At 42.6% G+C, this 16,089-nt stretch overlaps 2 protein-coding genes and 1 long non-coding RNA gene across 4 annotated transcripts in view; 1 reads left to right on the top strand and 2 right to left on the bottom strand.

Moving 5' to 3' along the window:
* The window catches only part of lin7b (lin-7 homolog B (C. elegans)), a 30,040-nt gene extending 23,585 nt beyond the window's left edge, over window positions 1-6,455 (bottom strand). Inside the window, exon 1 of one of the 2 annotated variants that reach the window (XM_029507672.1) lies at window positions 6,147-6,455. In XM_029507672.1, the coding sequence (XP_029363532.1) occupies window positions 6,147-6,222 (76 nt within the window). In that variant the 5' untranslated portion in view covers window positions 6,223-6,455. The remainder of the gene's footprint in view (window positions 1-6,146) is intronic. The other variant, XM_029507673.1, reaches the window with a different exon arrangement.
* Window positions 6,456-6,822: 367 nt separating this feature from the next.
* On the bottom strand, window positions 6,823-13,033 carry snrnp70 (small nuclear ribonucleoprotein 70 (U1)). The gene is made up of 10 exons (XM_029509114.1): window positions 12,832-13,033; window positions 12,365-12,518; window positions 12,217-12,279; window positions 11,985-12,039; window positions 11,827-11,891; window positions 11,686-11,748; window positions 11,315-11,396; window positions 8,505-8,606; window positions 8,119-8,218; window positions 6,823-8,036 (listed from the first exon to the last, which is right to left on the bottom strand). Exons 2-10 carry the CDS (start codon window positions 12,509-12,511, stop codon window positions 7,304-7,306), a joined length of 1,410 nt encoding a protein of 469 aa, XP_029364974.1. The 5' UTR covers window positions 12,512-12,518; window positions 12,832-13,033; the 3' UTR covers window positions 6,823-7,303.
* A 97-nt stretch (window positions 13,034-13,130) lies between these two features.
* On the top strand, window positions 13,131-15,386 carry LOC115047179 (uncharacterized). Its single transcript, XR_003841004.1, has 4 exons — window positions 13,131-13,449; window positions 14,154-14,255; window positions 14,504-14,712; window positions 15,203-15,386. It is a non-coding gene; the product is annotated as an uncharacterized LOC115047179 (long non-coding RNA).
* Window positions 15,387-16,089: the final 703 nt, after the last annotated feature.

Genomic DNA, 16,089 nt, shown 5'->3' with positions numbered 1-16,089 from the left:
GCTTTCTTCCACCTGAGAAACTTTTGAAAAATCTGAAAGACCCTTGCTCAAGAGGATGCAGAAAAACCAGTCCATTCATCCGTAACTTCTAGACTGGACTATTGTAACTCATTACTATATGGATGTTCAAACAAATCTCTGAAAGGCCTTCAGTTGATTCAGAATGCTGCCGGATGAATATTAAGAAGAACTAGGAAATTCCAGGGAAATTTTGAAGTGCCACGGGGCCTGTTGCCCAGATGAGTAACCCATGTCCCGTTCTGTGTTCAAAAGTTACCCCGATCACATTTTGGTTTGGAGAACTGATTGCATTCGATTCAATTGTTTGCAAGATATGACTCTGACCTGGATGAATGAGAATATGCACAGCATGAAAAAAATGAGTGAATAAATGAGTCTGCTGAACCTACTAGTATGTTTAGTACGGCCCTCCTAGCCCATATATTTGGAACAGACGTTTGATGATCGGTGTTGCCAACTCCTCAGTAAGGAAAGTCAATAAATTTGTATAATTTATTGATGATAGGCATGTCATTGTAATAGACACTGTAGGAGAGAGTCTAACGTTGTGGGAGAGACAAAAAGTGAGTAAAAAACATCTTAAATGTGTTTAGAACTTTAAATAAACCTTCTGTTGATTCTTTCTTATTTTTTGGCAGTGAAACAGGCCATCAGTTTTCTGAATAACTTCATGACATTTATTATTTTGTCCCTTATTGTATAATACGGAGCTATATATAGAGCAACCAAATGTCTTTTCACGGGGAAACTTTGCATTTACATCCAGGGTGGGATCAGATTTGATTCATATGCAGTTTAATCGCTAATGGGGGGGAGCCCCTGAGCACTGTGAGGGCCTTGGGACTTGACTCACTCAACACCTGCTGCTGCTGCTTGTTCAGAGCTGCCGAGCGATGTTTGCTTTCATGTCAGTATGCACCAGAAAAGTCATCAGAAAATTGTTAAATGTAGTGACAAAGACACTAAGTTGGCAACACTGGTGACGCCGATTGTTGAGCTCAGGTTACGGCTTCAGCGGGCGTCTTCACCATGGCAATGGGTCATGTGTAGGCTAATGTAGCCTTCTGCAAGGCTCAAAAATATGATCAATTAATTAATCAATCGATTCAATTCTTTTCTGATAATGAGATACAGATGGTGGTGCGGGACGTTAGCAGGACACTTTTTTAAAATTGACAGTGAGGAAAACGCTTACAGGTATCAGGTCCTCTCCAGTCTACCCATTGACGTGCCTGATAAAATTAAAATAAAGAAATAAAAACAAGGATTTCAACTCGTGATTAAACATTGTATAATGTAGCAGTTACGATTAAAAATGAGTAAGAAATGCAGATAAAAACAATACAGCTTGTGTGCTTACAGAAAGAAAGATACACACATATACATCTTTCTCTTTAGAGTTGGGGGTGGGGGGGTGATGATCTCCTCTCTGCTCTGACTGCCTTTGAGAGGAGGGCTTTGTAACAGGGCTCACAACAGCTGCAGTGCTGCAGAGGTATGTGCAGTTTCGCGTTTATACCATAAAAGTTTCCAATAACACCAGATTCAGTCGATAAATTTATGGACAAAGGCACGAGTTGCCAACATAGACCCACAAAGCACATACACACACACTGACACAGGCTGTGACATCATTTTAATTTCTGAGAAGGGCTCTCATTTCTAGAAACTGTGTACTGTACTGTGATTGTGCAATAACCGTTGTAGCTATCACAAACCTCTGTCTCTGTTTGTGTATATATGCATCTGTTTGTTTGTTTGTGTCTGTATGTGTGTTTCTGTGTGTGTGCGTTTGTATATTTCTCGCTGTGTGTGTGTGAGTGCATCTGTATATTTGTCTCTGTGTGTGTGTTCTGCAGTCTGACAGAAATGTCAGTAGTAACAGTTGATCAGCGGCTCTCATATCATAGGAGTCAGATGACATCATTGCTTAGAGTGGCTGATTACATAATTGATTGCAGCTGTGTGTCAGAGTGAGCGGCTCACCGAAAGAAATTGACCTGTTATCTAACAGGCCTCTGAGAAGGATGATGCATTCCAAACTCAGAGGCAATTTGTGACAAAATTGTAACTCCTATCAGAAAATGGAGCAGTTGCTAGGCGCCACAATAAGGGTGTGAAGCTATGTGTGCATTTTAAAAACCAAAATATCATATTTTACCCAGAAAAACGATAGCGCACCATTTGCAATCAATCCGCACATTTTGACATATACATTGTTGGGCTTTTGAGACGAGTTATGAGTTAAATAATATATATAATAAGTAAGGAAAAGATTAAGTAGATTAAGTAACACTATTTCTGCAGCTATTCTAGCTGTAGAAGTTGTGCTTCTGTGCTGAAGCTCATGGCACTAAACTAGGAAAAGAGACCACATCTCTCCTGTTTTAGCTGCTCTTCACTGGCTGCCAGTAAAATCCAGAATAGAATTTAATCCTTCTGTTAACATATATAGCTCTTAATGACCAAGCTCCATCATATCTCAGAGAGCTCATACTTCCTTACTGTCCTAGTAGGCCAAGTGCTTGCTCATTGAGAGAGCTGTTGGGTCTCTTTAAATTATTTGGTCTTGTTTGGTCTAGACCTGCTCTATATGTAAAGTGCCTTGATGTAACTCTGTTATGATTTGGCGCTATACAAATAAATCTGATTTAATTTGATGTGGATATCCAAGAGTAAATCGGGAGGCAGATCTTTCAGCCATCAGACTTAATTTCTATGGAACTTACTTCCCAGTATTGGTCTGGAGCGATGGACTCCAGGAAAGAAAAACAGTAATGAAACCTCAAGACTTTAACTGCAGGCTTTGTCATAAAGGAAGGTTTTAAGCCTATTCTTGAAAGCTGCTACAGTTATGCTGCTATAGGGCTAAACTGACCCTAACCCTAAGTGCTGGGGGTTGCACTGACCATCTCTCTTTCTGGCTCTCTCTCTGCTATTCATATTGTTTGTTTATTCCCGCAGTATATGTTTTGTACTTCTATATTTACTAATTCACATTTAATGCTACCAGGTTGCAATCACTGTATGTTTTCCGTATGTTTTGTTAGTAGAGAGATGGAGAAAATGCCATGGAAAACACAGAGTACCCCCTCCTCTGCTTAATGCTTGCTATTACTGTCTCTCTCTCCCTCTCTCAACCCAACCAATTCAGGCAGATGGCTGCCCTCCCTGAGCCTGGTTTTCCCTGAGGTTTCTGCCTTTTAAAAGAAGTTTAGTCTAGACCTGCTCTGTGTGTAAAGTGCCTTGATGTAGCTTTGTTATGATTTGGTGCTATATAAATAAATTTGATTACATGATTTGATATGGGACCTTTGACACAAAGCTGAATTTTGCAACAAACTGTGTGTATTTGTATGCATATTTATTACAACTGATGAAAAGAGTAAGCGTAATCTGTGCTATATGTTGAATTTGTATATGTAAGGCAAAGTACCAGCAAAATCACTTTCCTTCCTACCTAAGATCTGAGCTGCCCTTGTGAAATATCATTCAGATGCTATCTGGTCAGCAGTGGGACACTTTCAACTAACACTGGGAGTGTTTGTATAAATACCTTTTCATTTGATGTTTTTTCTTAATTTTTTATTATTTTCTACATTGTAGATTAATATTGAAGACATCAAAGCTATGAAGGAAAACATATGGAATTTAAAAAAAACAGAATATGCTTTATAGTTTAGATTCTTCTAGTAGTTTGAGAGAATGCCAAGAGTGTGCAAAGCTGTGATCAAAGCAATCAGCTTCATGAGGTCACCTGGAATGGTTTTACAACAGTATTTAAGGAGTACCTTGAGCTATTGAACACTAGTTCAAATCAAAGCAAATTTATTTATGCAATGCCAAATGATAAAGTTATGATTCTCTATAACTCTTATGGAGTTGTTAAAGAGACTCAGCATATCCCTCCAAGAGCAGTGATATGGCGACAGATGCAAGGAAAAACTTCGTATAAGAGGCAGAAACAGGCTGGGGGTGGGGGCAGTCATCTGCCTATACTGGTTGGATTGAGAGAGATACAGTGAGAGCAAGCACGAAGGAGAGGAAAGGCCAGGGGTCTTCACTCTGCTGTTAACCATCTGACATAAACCCTGTTGAGAGGGTTAGGGATGAGTTGGAGTGTTGCATCAGATGACCTGGCCTTCACAATCACTCTCCTTCTTGGTCAGACAGCCCTTACAGAGAATTGAAGTGTGTGGGGTCATTGTCCTATTGAGAAATAAATAATGGTTCCACTAAGCACAAACCAGATGGTATAGCATTTCACTGCAGAATGCTCTGGGAGCCATGCTGATTGAGAGTGGTTTGAATTTTCAATGAATCACCAACTGTGTCACCAGCAAAGTCTTCTCTGACATTAAACTGGTCCGTGGCGCAACAAGGGTTGGAGGCCACTGAAGCAGCAGACGCATCTAGACATTAACTGTTCAGACGATATTTCCATGGACCGGCCTTTAAGGTATGGCAGATAAATGCAACAAAATAAAATGATACGATCGTGATAAAAACTGTGCTACTTTCTATATTCCATAATAAACGTGAATCCACTGTGCACACATCGCGCCAACAACACAACATGAGTAACAGCCTCTCTGCCTCCTAACCTAAATGCAGCTTTCTTTTTCATGGAAGTCGCAGGCTCTTCTTCTGTCTCTTCACTGGGCCTTTTCCCCTTCACAAAGAAACTTTCCTTTTTTAATCATTTCGCTAGCTTGTGGGTTTAATTTTAGCGGTAACATAGCACATGACTGAGACAAGAGTGAGTCATAGATGGATGTAACTGAGAGAATCAGGTAATTTTCTCAAATAAAACAGTTCAGATAGTAAATAAAACAAATAATGTAGTTATTTATTCTTTCTGTGTGGCCTGGTTCAAAAGACCCACGGACCGGTACCAGTCTGCAGCCCAGGGGTTGGGGACCGCAGTGCTACTTGAACAATCACTTTTACACACAGGGCCATGTAGTTTTGGATTTTTTTTTTTTTTTTTTTTGTTTAAAAAAATATTCATTTGCAAACTGCATTTTGTGTCATCTTTGTCTAGCATTTCAATTTGTTTAATTAGCTGAAACATTTGTGACAAACATGTGGGGGGGAATCAGGAAGGGGGCAAACTCTTTTTCAACACCACTGTATGGGCTCAGATCTGAGGTGCTGTTAGTTTGCCATGTCTGAGGCTGGTAACTTGAACGGACTTATGCTGTGCGGCAGAAGTAACTGTTCCTTTCGTGGGGTGGTCCTCATGAGAGCCAGTTTCATCATAGCGTTTGAATTCTAAGGTGCAGTTTAGCCCTCAAAGTTCAGGACATTTTTTGGATCTTCAAATCTGAAAGTATGTGAGGGGTTTGTGCAATAATATGGATTAGTAGGTGAACAGGGCTATTCACTCTATAAAAATTGTGTACCAAGCCTACCTCTGCATGACACAACTGATTGTCTCAAACGCATTAAGGGGGCAAGAAATTCTACAAATTAACGCTTTACCAGGCACACCTGTTAATTGAAAACCATTCCAGGTGACTAGCTCATGAAGCTGACTGAGAATGCTAGAAGTGTGCAAAGATGTCATCAAAGGCTTACTTTGAAGAAGAATAAAGAAAATAAAAAGAATATAAAGCATATCCTGGTTTAACATAATTCCAGATTCGTTCTTAGATTGGATGTCGTCAGTGTCGATCTGCAATGTAGAAATTGATAATGTAAAACTATGAATGATAAGGTATGTCCAAACTGTGTTCGTATAAATGCGTCTCTATAGATGTGTGCTCACTGTGAATTCACTTGCTACTGCTTTGCGAGTAGATGAATGACGAGCTGGTTTTTATCGGTGCCGCCCTTGCTTATGCCGCAGTAGCATGAGACTTGTAACATGGTGTTATAGCTTAGAGATAAAACGTATATAACTCATGAAACACATCAAGGGTAAAAACAGCCATGTCGGTCCCACACAGGGAGAGTTCGCATCTGACAGGCTAAAGCACTAATAACTGCGACATTTACATCACTTTAGCATTGTCAAAACAAGACCGTTTTTATTCTGACCAATACGAGATTCTGCGGCCCCGGACAAACACATTGTGTGCCCAGGTGCTCGGGAGCAGCGGTTGATGGTCGGAACGATTTACCTCTCTCCAGGCAGAGTGGCTCGGTTATGGCTGTCATATCTGCTTCCTTGGTTGGGTGATAGTAAGAAGACATCATGATGGCTTCCGCGGCTAAATGACTGCTAATCTAAGCAGGAAATCCGGTTCACGGAGGTGCGGGATCCATCCCCTACAACATGTCTACAGGCTGAAGACAATAGTCGGTATGTAGACTTAGGTGAAGGGTGGACAATTTGGAGCTCCTGCTGCTGCTGCTTCCCCGGCTCCGAGTCGACGCCTGGTCTCAGCGCCTACGGAGGTTTAAAGCGCAGCTGTGCATAGTAGCCACAAACGGAGCAGGACATCACAAGGTCTAGTTACGTCCACGGGGACTGGCTCTTAACTGTGCCCCGATAAGGACCAAAAGAAACAAACCCCCCACCAAAAAAAAAAAAAAAAAAAAACACCACCTCAGGTTTCGTGAAATCGGGAGAATTTTTTTTTTCATATATCTATCTAACAATGATCTGCGCTGTTGTACTTTAAAGACCCCACGGGTGTTTTTGTTTCATTCAACTCTATTTACTGAAGAGCACGCTGTTTATGAAACCTTTGGCACTGTTAAGATAGAACCAAGACTTAAAAGAAAAAAAAAATATATGTATTTCTACCTTTAACATTGCCACTCAGGATGTGAGGGACAGTAAAATGTATCAACTCCAACTTGAGACACATTTTTATTAAAATGACCCTGCAAAACTAACATACAAACAGCAGATACACACGCGCACACAAAAAAAAAAATATCTGGAATCAATTACCAGCCCTCCATCGTCACAACACATTACGTTTAACTGCAAACATTGAGCAAAATGGTCACCGTCTCCAAATAAGCTCAGTGTCACTGCTTCTTGAATATGTAAAAAGAATAACCACACTAGTTCCTTTAGAGTTCATTTCACCCAGGCCAAGGGAAGATTACCAACCCCCCCACAAAGAAAATCTGGTAGCATTTAGTGGCACGGATTAATTGGGCAATGCAGGGAAGATACAAGTTTAAGTGAGACTGGGCAACAACATCAAGGGGAATATTTTAACAGGAAGTAGGTTAACTGAGGGGCTTCTGACCTCATCTAGACCTTGTGCTCTAGTAGGAAGTTCACATAGTTAAGTGTGGGTCTGCTTGGAGAACCATTGTCTCAGTACTCATCTCCTGGAGCTTCCATCTTGTAGCCATTCTCACTGGACCCATAGCCATCAGCTGATGGCACTGACTGCTGGTCCATCATTATCCCATCTTGACTGTACTCTTCCATGTGTGGTGGAGCTCCTCCCTCCTCCTCAGTACCCATGTCATCCTGGAGGCCAATATCATCTCGTAGAGAACCATGGCGCTCTTCCCTGCGGTCTCCTCTCTCTCTATCCCCCCTCTCCCTTTTGTGTTCCCTGTCTCTTTCTCCTCTTCGTCGGTCTCTGTCCCTGTGGCTACGCCTCCGATCCCTGTCCCTTTCTCTGTCCCTGTCTCTACGCTCCTCCATGCCTTCACCCATTTCTCCTTCGTTTTCCTCCTGCATCCGCTCCCCAACCTCAGGGGCACCGTCTCCCTGACCAACCTCCTCTCCATCCAGACCCTTGCCTCTTTCCCTGTCCCTCTTACGATCACGGCTTCTGCTCCTTCTTTTCCGGTCACGGCTCCTCTCCCTGCTCCTGCTGTCTCCTCCTGCTGCACCCCCCCGCTCCCTCTCTCGCTCTCGACGGCGATTACTGCCACTGCCATCTTCTGCCCCTCCAACCGGCCTGTCCCTTTCCCTCTCCCTCTCCCTGGACCGGGTACGTCGACGCCGTTCACGGGAACGAGACCGTCTGCGGTCTCTGTCCTTGTCACGTTCCCGTTCACGGCTGCGCTCTCTCCTCTCTCCACGGTCTCGTTCACTGTAAGAAGTCAGTAAAAAGTGAAAAACATTATACACAATATTTTTGTGCCAAATAACGATTATTCTCTTAGAGAACTCACCTGCCCAGAGGGCGATCATCATAACGTGATGCATCATCTCGACCGGAGTGTTTAATGTTGACGTCAGCTCCACCTCTCCTTGTACCACCCAATCCACCACCTGGTTCAGAGAACATGAAATAACAAAAGTCAACTGGGCATTTCTGGTCACTGGTTTGGGAAGACAGACATCAATGAACCATATGACTTGCAGTTAAACAGTTCAGAGAGACAGAGACAGACACACATACACCAGAAATTCACAAATGTGGACTGTTGACAGCATAGCATTTACAGGTGACCTACAGCCTATATTCTGTTGATTGTTCATTGTTCACAGAAGTGTAAACATTTAATAAAAAAAAAACATTAAGATGAAGTGAGAATGGAAAAAGATGTCAGCTGACCCAGCCTACGAGGGTGCCATCCTTTGACTGTGCGCCCTCTCTCCACATCCACCAGCACCCGCCTGCCATCAATTTTCTTCCCATCTGCATGTTTGTAGGCAGCTGCAGGAGAAGAACGGGGAGAGGAAAGACAGAGGTGAGATGGGGTACTATTGTGTCATTGTGGCCAAGGAAACAAACAGTGCATTATGATACTGACCAGGAGCAGGCGGGGCCGAGATGGCTGCTCTCTGGGTAAAAGCCGAAGGAAAATGGTAGAAGACTTCCCTCCACCCGATGAGTGATATGTTACACCTAACAACCAGCTTCAGTTGTGTCACTTTCTAACAGGTGTCTAACAGTTCAGGTGTCAGGGGTGACTACATGGTTTAATGACTGAAGAGCATGGTTAAACCTCATTAAATGCTCTCACTCAATTAGGGCTGATGATAGTTTGGGGGATCAAAAGGTCAAATCAGAGCTTTGATTTACCCTGCACTGCTGAGAAACTGATCATCTATCCTTAACCGCACTGCAGCTGTCATCAAGTGTATACAATGTATTCAATCACTTACCTGTCACTAACACCTAAGCTCTGTCCTAGCAGACCAGATCACTGAGCTATCAAATCTGACCTTTAACATCTTCTGATTCATCATTCGTCAGCGATTGTGCACACAACAGTTCAGTGTCAAATAAGAGGTTAATTGATTTGAATCAAATTTGTTGATTGTTACAGTAGATTTAATCTTCACAATGTCGAGGAGCTTGAATCAACATTTATTTAAGCGTCACATATGTTCCCACATCTCACACTTAAACAACAAGCCAGGGTCAGTCCGCAGTGTATGATGCAAGGTAAAATCCAGATGATTCATCCTGGCTGCTACACTGGTCTGATGTGTAGCACTTCCCCGAGGGCCTTACCAGAACCCATCAGTTACACCAGTCCCCCCCCCAAGGACCTTGACATATCACCTGCCTGACGTCAGTCTGTCCCCATTTCAGGGCTTTACCAAACAACACCTCTGTCAGGGGCCTTACCAGAACCCCAGCACTTCACTGAGGACACCATCCCATCCACTGATAGGGCCTTACCAAACCCCTACTAGTCCTACCAGACCTGACCAACTGAAAACAATTACAGACATGGGGCTACATCCTCACATTGGTCTGATCACAACAGTTTTTGAACTAAGAAGTGAGTGAACTCTTGTGACTGACTCAGACCTGTGTTGGATCTACACTGACTTCAACCTGTGTCTGAGCCTATTAAAGCACATGAAGCTCTACCAGCTTTGTCTGTAACAGTCTGATCATAAATTTATCTACAATTTTTAGAGTGAAGAAATCATCAATCAACTAATTTAAACATTTACCAACAGAATTCCCCTCGTCTGCCTTTTCTGTTAAAGCCGGCACAGGAATGGACAATGACGTTAATGTAGAGCTTCATCTGGGTGCTTTTTGACCAACACTGCCATTCAGCTTAGCACCCGAGTCTAACAGAGACCAAGTCACATGATTCATCACTGAACAAAGTGAAGTCACAAAACTAATGAACTTCTATACTATCACTTCTGTGCTTTCACTGTATCTACCTGAAGAATGCATCAGTGTCTGAACCCCTACAGACTATGTCTGGTAGAGGAGCAGCTGAAAGACTGAAAGCTGTCTAACAATACATCTAAATTTCTGATCTGTTATCCCTCCATACAGCTGAGTCAACAGTAACCTGAGGTGGCTTTAACATAAAGGGCAGAGTCACTGGGTGACAGTGAATACATTATTGGGCAGGGTGCGTTCAATGGTCAAAGCCTGAGACCCCAGTAAAAATAGTTGCACTGATGCTGCTATGGGCATTAAAAATGCTTTACCCATTGAACGTAGCTCCTCTTCCCTATATTGGAGATGGAGGGTGGAAAGAAATCTTACCCATCATACAAACCCATTATACCAACCATATACTGAGCTGTGGTAGTAGGGTGTAGATGTATCATAACCATCATCATCTGCCAGCCAGCTCTGGCCAATAGCCATCACAGATTGGCGGCTGCAGTGGCAATGAGAACAACACACAGTTAATACACCGTTGAGTCCCACATCCTCCCACTCCCCCTGCTGTCACTACAAAGCTGTGATTCAACAACTCTGGTCTTGAAGAGCTAATGGACTGATGACCCAGAACAGTATTACTGAGTCTGATTCTGGTCTAATGAAACTGAGGTGGCGTTTACTGTGGCATCACCACCCACTTTAAATGCCTCACTCATATGTTGACGCTGGACTAATCTCACCATGACCAGGGTTGAAGACCACCAGTAAAACTGTGACAAACGAGCTCAGAACCTGGTTGTCGTAGTAGTTGGTAAAACTGGTTCACTGGCGACGGTCTGACCATGTGCTTACCATTAGTCCCCCAGGAGAGCTGCTCTTCCACAGCACTTAAAACACAATGAGCTCTTTGACAGGGTTACAGAGGAAACACACTTCTACCACCTGGTTCTTTCCCATGATGCCCCACTGAATGAAGCCACTCCTCTCTTCAGCCAGACTATTAATCAACTGACAACACACATCAAACACGAACACACACATCACACAACCACAGGATGTTGATTCTGTCATGCAGCACATTGGTCAGTTCAGTTTGACTTGAAATTTTGTCATTAGGTGGTGGTCACCTGCGCAGGTGTTACAGAGCTGCCCCATCACTACATCCATTACAGGTAGGAGGTGGTCAGCTGAGGACCCACCCCGCAGGTCATAGTCCTCATTAACATGTGATCACACACAGATAAATGGGCTGAGGGTTCTACATTAGTACTCACAGTGCATGTCACGCTCATGTTCATACTCAATGAAGGCGTAGCCCCGAGGCTTCCCGGTCCGCTTGTTGTACACAATGTAAATCTGGAACAAAGATGGTAGTTGAAGAACACAGACCTTAAACAGTTGAGTGTATTTGACAGCATCAACCACATGTTAAATCCAGCATCATTACGACCCATCAACTGCAGCTTGGGAGCACCTATTACACCATACAAGCATTGGCTTAACATGTATTAGTCATTATTCTGTTGTATTTACAAGTTGGACTACAATGATAACACCTCCAATTTGGACATTTAAAGCAAGTAGATTGTGTTTTGTTGCTTGGACATCTGGTTCTGAAGATTAATGTAACTGTGAACTGACTTACCCGTTTGATGGGGCCATAGACTTCAAACTCACGCCGGAGCTTGGACTCTGTCGTATCATAGTTCTACAACAGACACAGTGCTCTTTTATGCATCAACTATGATAACAATCACAACACAATGACTGTAATTTTAAGACTCACCACTCGGGCCACAAACAAAGTCTTGAAGGCGTCCCCTTGTGCATTAGGGTCGTTATGCGGGTCCCCTGACACAAGACAAAGAGGGCATTTGAGTCAGATTAAACCAGACTATATTCAGGACAAGATAAAATGTAGTGGATGTCAACATGGTGACTTACACAGCTTGAGTTCTGTTTCCACAACTGCTTGTCTCCGCTCAATTTTCTCTCTTCTCTGAAAATCAGCAAAATGGGGAGGGAAAAAAAATAATCTAAGAGTGAGCAGAGTGGGTGCTAACTGCGGCAACACAGTTATTTAACATCTTGAGCCAGAGGCACAAAGCTTAATTTTTTACTTTGTTGACTTCACCCTTAGGCCCCTAATCGATGGGGTTCCTGGAAAAGAACTAACCTTTCTCTCCAGTCGTTCCTCACGGGTCTCTGCCCTGGTTGGTGGGGGGGCATCCCTGGGGTCCTGAGAATAAATACAGTGGAAATTTGCACAGAGAAAGAAGGACATACACCAGAACATTCACAGTATTACACCGGTCCATGGTCACCTCGAAGTGCCGAATGAACGGGGCAATGCCGCTGTACGGCTGGTTGTGATGCTTCTCATGTGGCAACTTCTCCAGCTGAGGCAGGAACGGTATGGGGTCCCGCGGTGCAAAGAGGGCCAGCAGGTTCGGGGGGAGAAATTGGGTCATCTTTCACCTGAACAAATTGTAATGTGTGTAAGTATAGTCCATCACTCTGCACAGGTCAGCCGGTACACGACGGGCCAGAGCCCGCAGTGGAGAAACAATCGCCATCGTGTTCCAAGATCCATCCGTGACGGCGCCGCCATGTATTCGCTGTGAATGCATTTAAACTGGCCAACTATTTTTACAAAGTCACACTGTGTCAAATTCATCAACAACAGTCTTGAGCACTCTGGGTTTTGTTTCTTAAAAGTCCCATAGTCTATTGCTCAACCTTAGCAAGCCAGCTAACTATGCTAACAGGGAGCCTCGAGTCCGACACTTACCGCCTCTCCTCCAATGTCTCAGAAAAGTCACAGCATGGACCGGCAGAAGACGCGTCCGGGAGCTGTAGGTCTCGTAAACCAACTCCTTATTAAATAGGGGATAGATGGCCCAGAAGTGATCCCTGGACGACACACGCGTTATGGCCACAGATTAGCTCAACGAACGCGGGTCCTGTTCTTTTAGGAGCAAAATGGCGGGCTGCCGAAAATGTACGACGATGTCGTAAAGCCCAGCAGATGGCGAGTGACAGACTAGATTTCCGTTCAGTAACTGGAGTGAGGCATAGACATATATACGTAGACGCCGTATTGAGCGTGTAGAGATGTACCTAAAGCGCTGCCGTCTTGGTACTCCACAATCTCAAAGTAAAATTAGTCACTGAAATCTTGACAGATTTCCAAACGGTTTGATTTGTTAAAAACGCCACACACGTAGCTATGACACAGGATGGTTGGATATTTTAAAAAATTTCGGTTTTACCACCCAAATACAAATTTTGCTGTTTTCAGCAGACAATCCTTGACAATCCCGACGAGAAGATGCCTGACTTTTGCCGCTTATGGTTGTTCTAATGAGCGGAACATAAATACCAGGTTCCATGGAATCACTTTTCACAGGTAAGTAAGTAATGTAAGTATTATATCGCGTGAGCAGGTTTTTAAATAGTGAAATAAACTCTGACAGGACATAATATAACCAGCTCACTTTATGTTTCCCCGTGTATTGCATCTTAAAGACAAAATTTTGGTTAAAATGCTATGTTATTTCATCTATAAGCTGCCTCTGGTATGAAAAAAAAAAAAACAGACCTTAGACTGCAGTGACACCAGTTAGAAGATCAATGATAGATATTGGATGTATATGTACAGTACATGTATTATGTACTTAACCTCAATGTGAAGGATGAAAATTCTTTTTGGTGTAGAAAATTATTTACATCTCTGGCTACTTCTCTCACATTTTTAAGGTTTACTAAAGATAATATTTTTAGGAGACAATGGGAACTGGCAGTGAAATGGCAAGTGAGAGGTCCTTGCACTGCAGTGAGCATTTTAAGAATTTTGACAGGACAGCTCAGATTATCCAGCTGAGACATGGAGTCAAAGTGTCTGTCTTTAACTACATTTACAAAAGGTATATGTGGCATTTGGCTAAAGGATTCATGTATTCATGTCCATGATTCATATGTCTGTAAGCATTTGAAACAACTTAATGATGCACTTTTCTTAACATTTTTTCTGTCTGCATGGAATAAAGTACAGTATACTTTCTGATGCTTAAAACTTTTTTTTAATCTTGTGTTATATTTCTTACATTTTAGCAAGTACCATCAAGGACCATACAAACTTTGAAGAAAGCTCAAGAGAGCCTGCTAGTGGACTTGCCTCAACTTTTCCATGAAGCTGAACCTCAGTGTAATGTTGTAAGTATCTGCATGTAATATTTCCCAAACACATCAGAGCATCAAGGCTCTGATCATATTAAAACCTCTGTCGCAGTTGCTCTCTGCAACTCATTTTAGACACATTCAAAGTATACGAGCATACGTTGAAGCAAACTGTAGTTGTTGCACATGTGTCCCTGACACTAAGACACTCATATGGGGCCACGTACATCTGTTAGTGATGAGTTATAAACATCACTCAATATTTCCATCCCTCTTTCCGCTAGGACCACAGTTACGCTTTGCCTGCTTCTCCCACTGCTCTAAAGGCTAGACTTTGAAGCTCTGGCTAGAGGGGAGAGTCTGGAGCACGAGAAGAGGAATTGTTTGATCCGGGAGCGAAGGGCAAAGAAGAATGTACACGCTCTTCTTGAGGATTTGAGGGAGAAAAACCTCATAAATGAAGAGCTGAAAGACAGGCTTGAATTCTAATCGGGTAAAATGGCAACACTAATTTGAATATTTTATATAGGTAGCCTTCTTAAAGTTCACACTCTGTGTTACACTCATCCTTCCTTATTATTTAAAGGGGTCTTACTAATTAGTTTGTGCTAACTTAATTTCAGAACTTCAGGTAGACCTCTTGGCCATAAAGGGCCATGAGTATACTAGAGAGCAGAGAGAATTTGCCCTCACGCAAAGCTTATTACCTGAGTTACCTGAGGGAGTGTCAACATCTTCCCCTCCCGCATCCCCATATATCGCAACAGTATTTTTCATGTTGCCTAATTGTTAAATACATTACCCACATTAGTCCTACAAATTATGCTTTGTGACAGAGAAAATTACTGATCTAAAAGCTCACATCAAATCATCACATAATGCATTCTGGTACATTTTGAGCTTTCACATATGCTATTTCCTCTGTTTAATTTTTTCTATAAGGGTTAAAGTGTTTAAATTACTACTTTTTATTTTTTACAAAGGTGGCTGACGTTGGATGATGCTAAAGCCTGGTCTAAATAAGATGATGCTGGACATGCTGGGAAGAAGATGGACTGGACTAAATATGGATGGGTGACACTGATGCTGGATGCCATAGCCATAAAAAAAAACAAACAAAAAAAAAAAAACATGTGTAATACAATCCCCAAACTGAAACAATGGCAAGGTTTGTGGATATGGGGGATGGATTTAACGAAACAGATGTTGCCACCAAGGCTCTTGTGTTTATGGTAGTTGGCATACAAGGGCATCAGAAAGCTCCAATTGCTCACTATCTGGCCAGTGCTCTCTCACCAGAAACACTGAAGGTCTTAGTTGTTCATGCATTGGAAGAACTTAATGCTTGTGGTCTGTGAGTGGCGTGCATGACAATGGATGGACATAATGATAGTAGCAATAATAGTATTCAAATGAAACAATTATCTAAATAAAGACTTGAACACGTTCTATTTATCTTTTATCTCTGTCCCCCATGTCTGACGTTTGTAACAACCCACATGAACATATGCTGACATGTTGATACTATGCTTCATTACTGTTGAGCAATTTATGATCACTTAAATAGTGCAAACACATCACCCCTCTATAGATGTAAAGCACGAGCGAGGGGCACTGTACCAAGATAGCCGCCATGTAGGCACGTTGCTCCAATTGGCAGCAGCAGTCAACGCAGCGTCGATGTATACATGTCTATGGAGTGAGGAACGCGTTTCAGGTAAGAGTCCTCCACTTCTGTTAACGATCAATAGTTCGGTGTGGAAGATGGTGATTCGGAGCATACAAATAAGAATTCTACATAAACCGCCTGACATAATTTGTGGCTTAATGTTCAGTAAGTCTTGCCCAGTGAACTCTGAATTTTGCACAT

This window comes from Echeneis naucrates, chromosome 8 (assembly GCF_900963305.1).
Source record: "Echeneis naucrates chromosome 8, fEcheNa1.1, whole genome shotgun sequence".
Classification (NCBI taxonomy): Eukaryota; Metazoa; Chordata; class Actinopteri; order Carangiformes; family Echeneidae; genus Echeneis; species Echeneis naucrates.
The sequence above is the reverse complement of the archived record's forward strand: the minus strand, read 5'-3'. Positions and strand labels throughout refer to the sequence as shown.

Bases quoted from the DNA above. Each gene is read 5' to 3' on its own strand.
- snrnp70 (XM_029509114.1), bottom strand. From the start codon at position 12,511: ATGACCCAATTTCTCCCCCCGAACCTGCTGGCCCTCTTTGCACCGCGG. The intron at 8,607-11,314 runs GTGAGTACTAAT...CTTCTCCTGCAG, and splicing joins ACATGAGCGTGACATGCACT to CTGCCTACAAACATGCAGAT. The intron at 8,219-8,504 runs GTCAGCTGACAT...TCTCTGAACCAG, and splicing joins ATGGCACCCTCGTAGGCTGG to GTGGTGGATTGGGTGGTACA.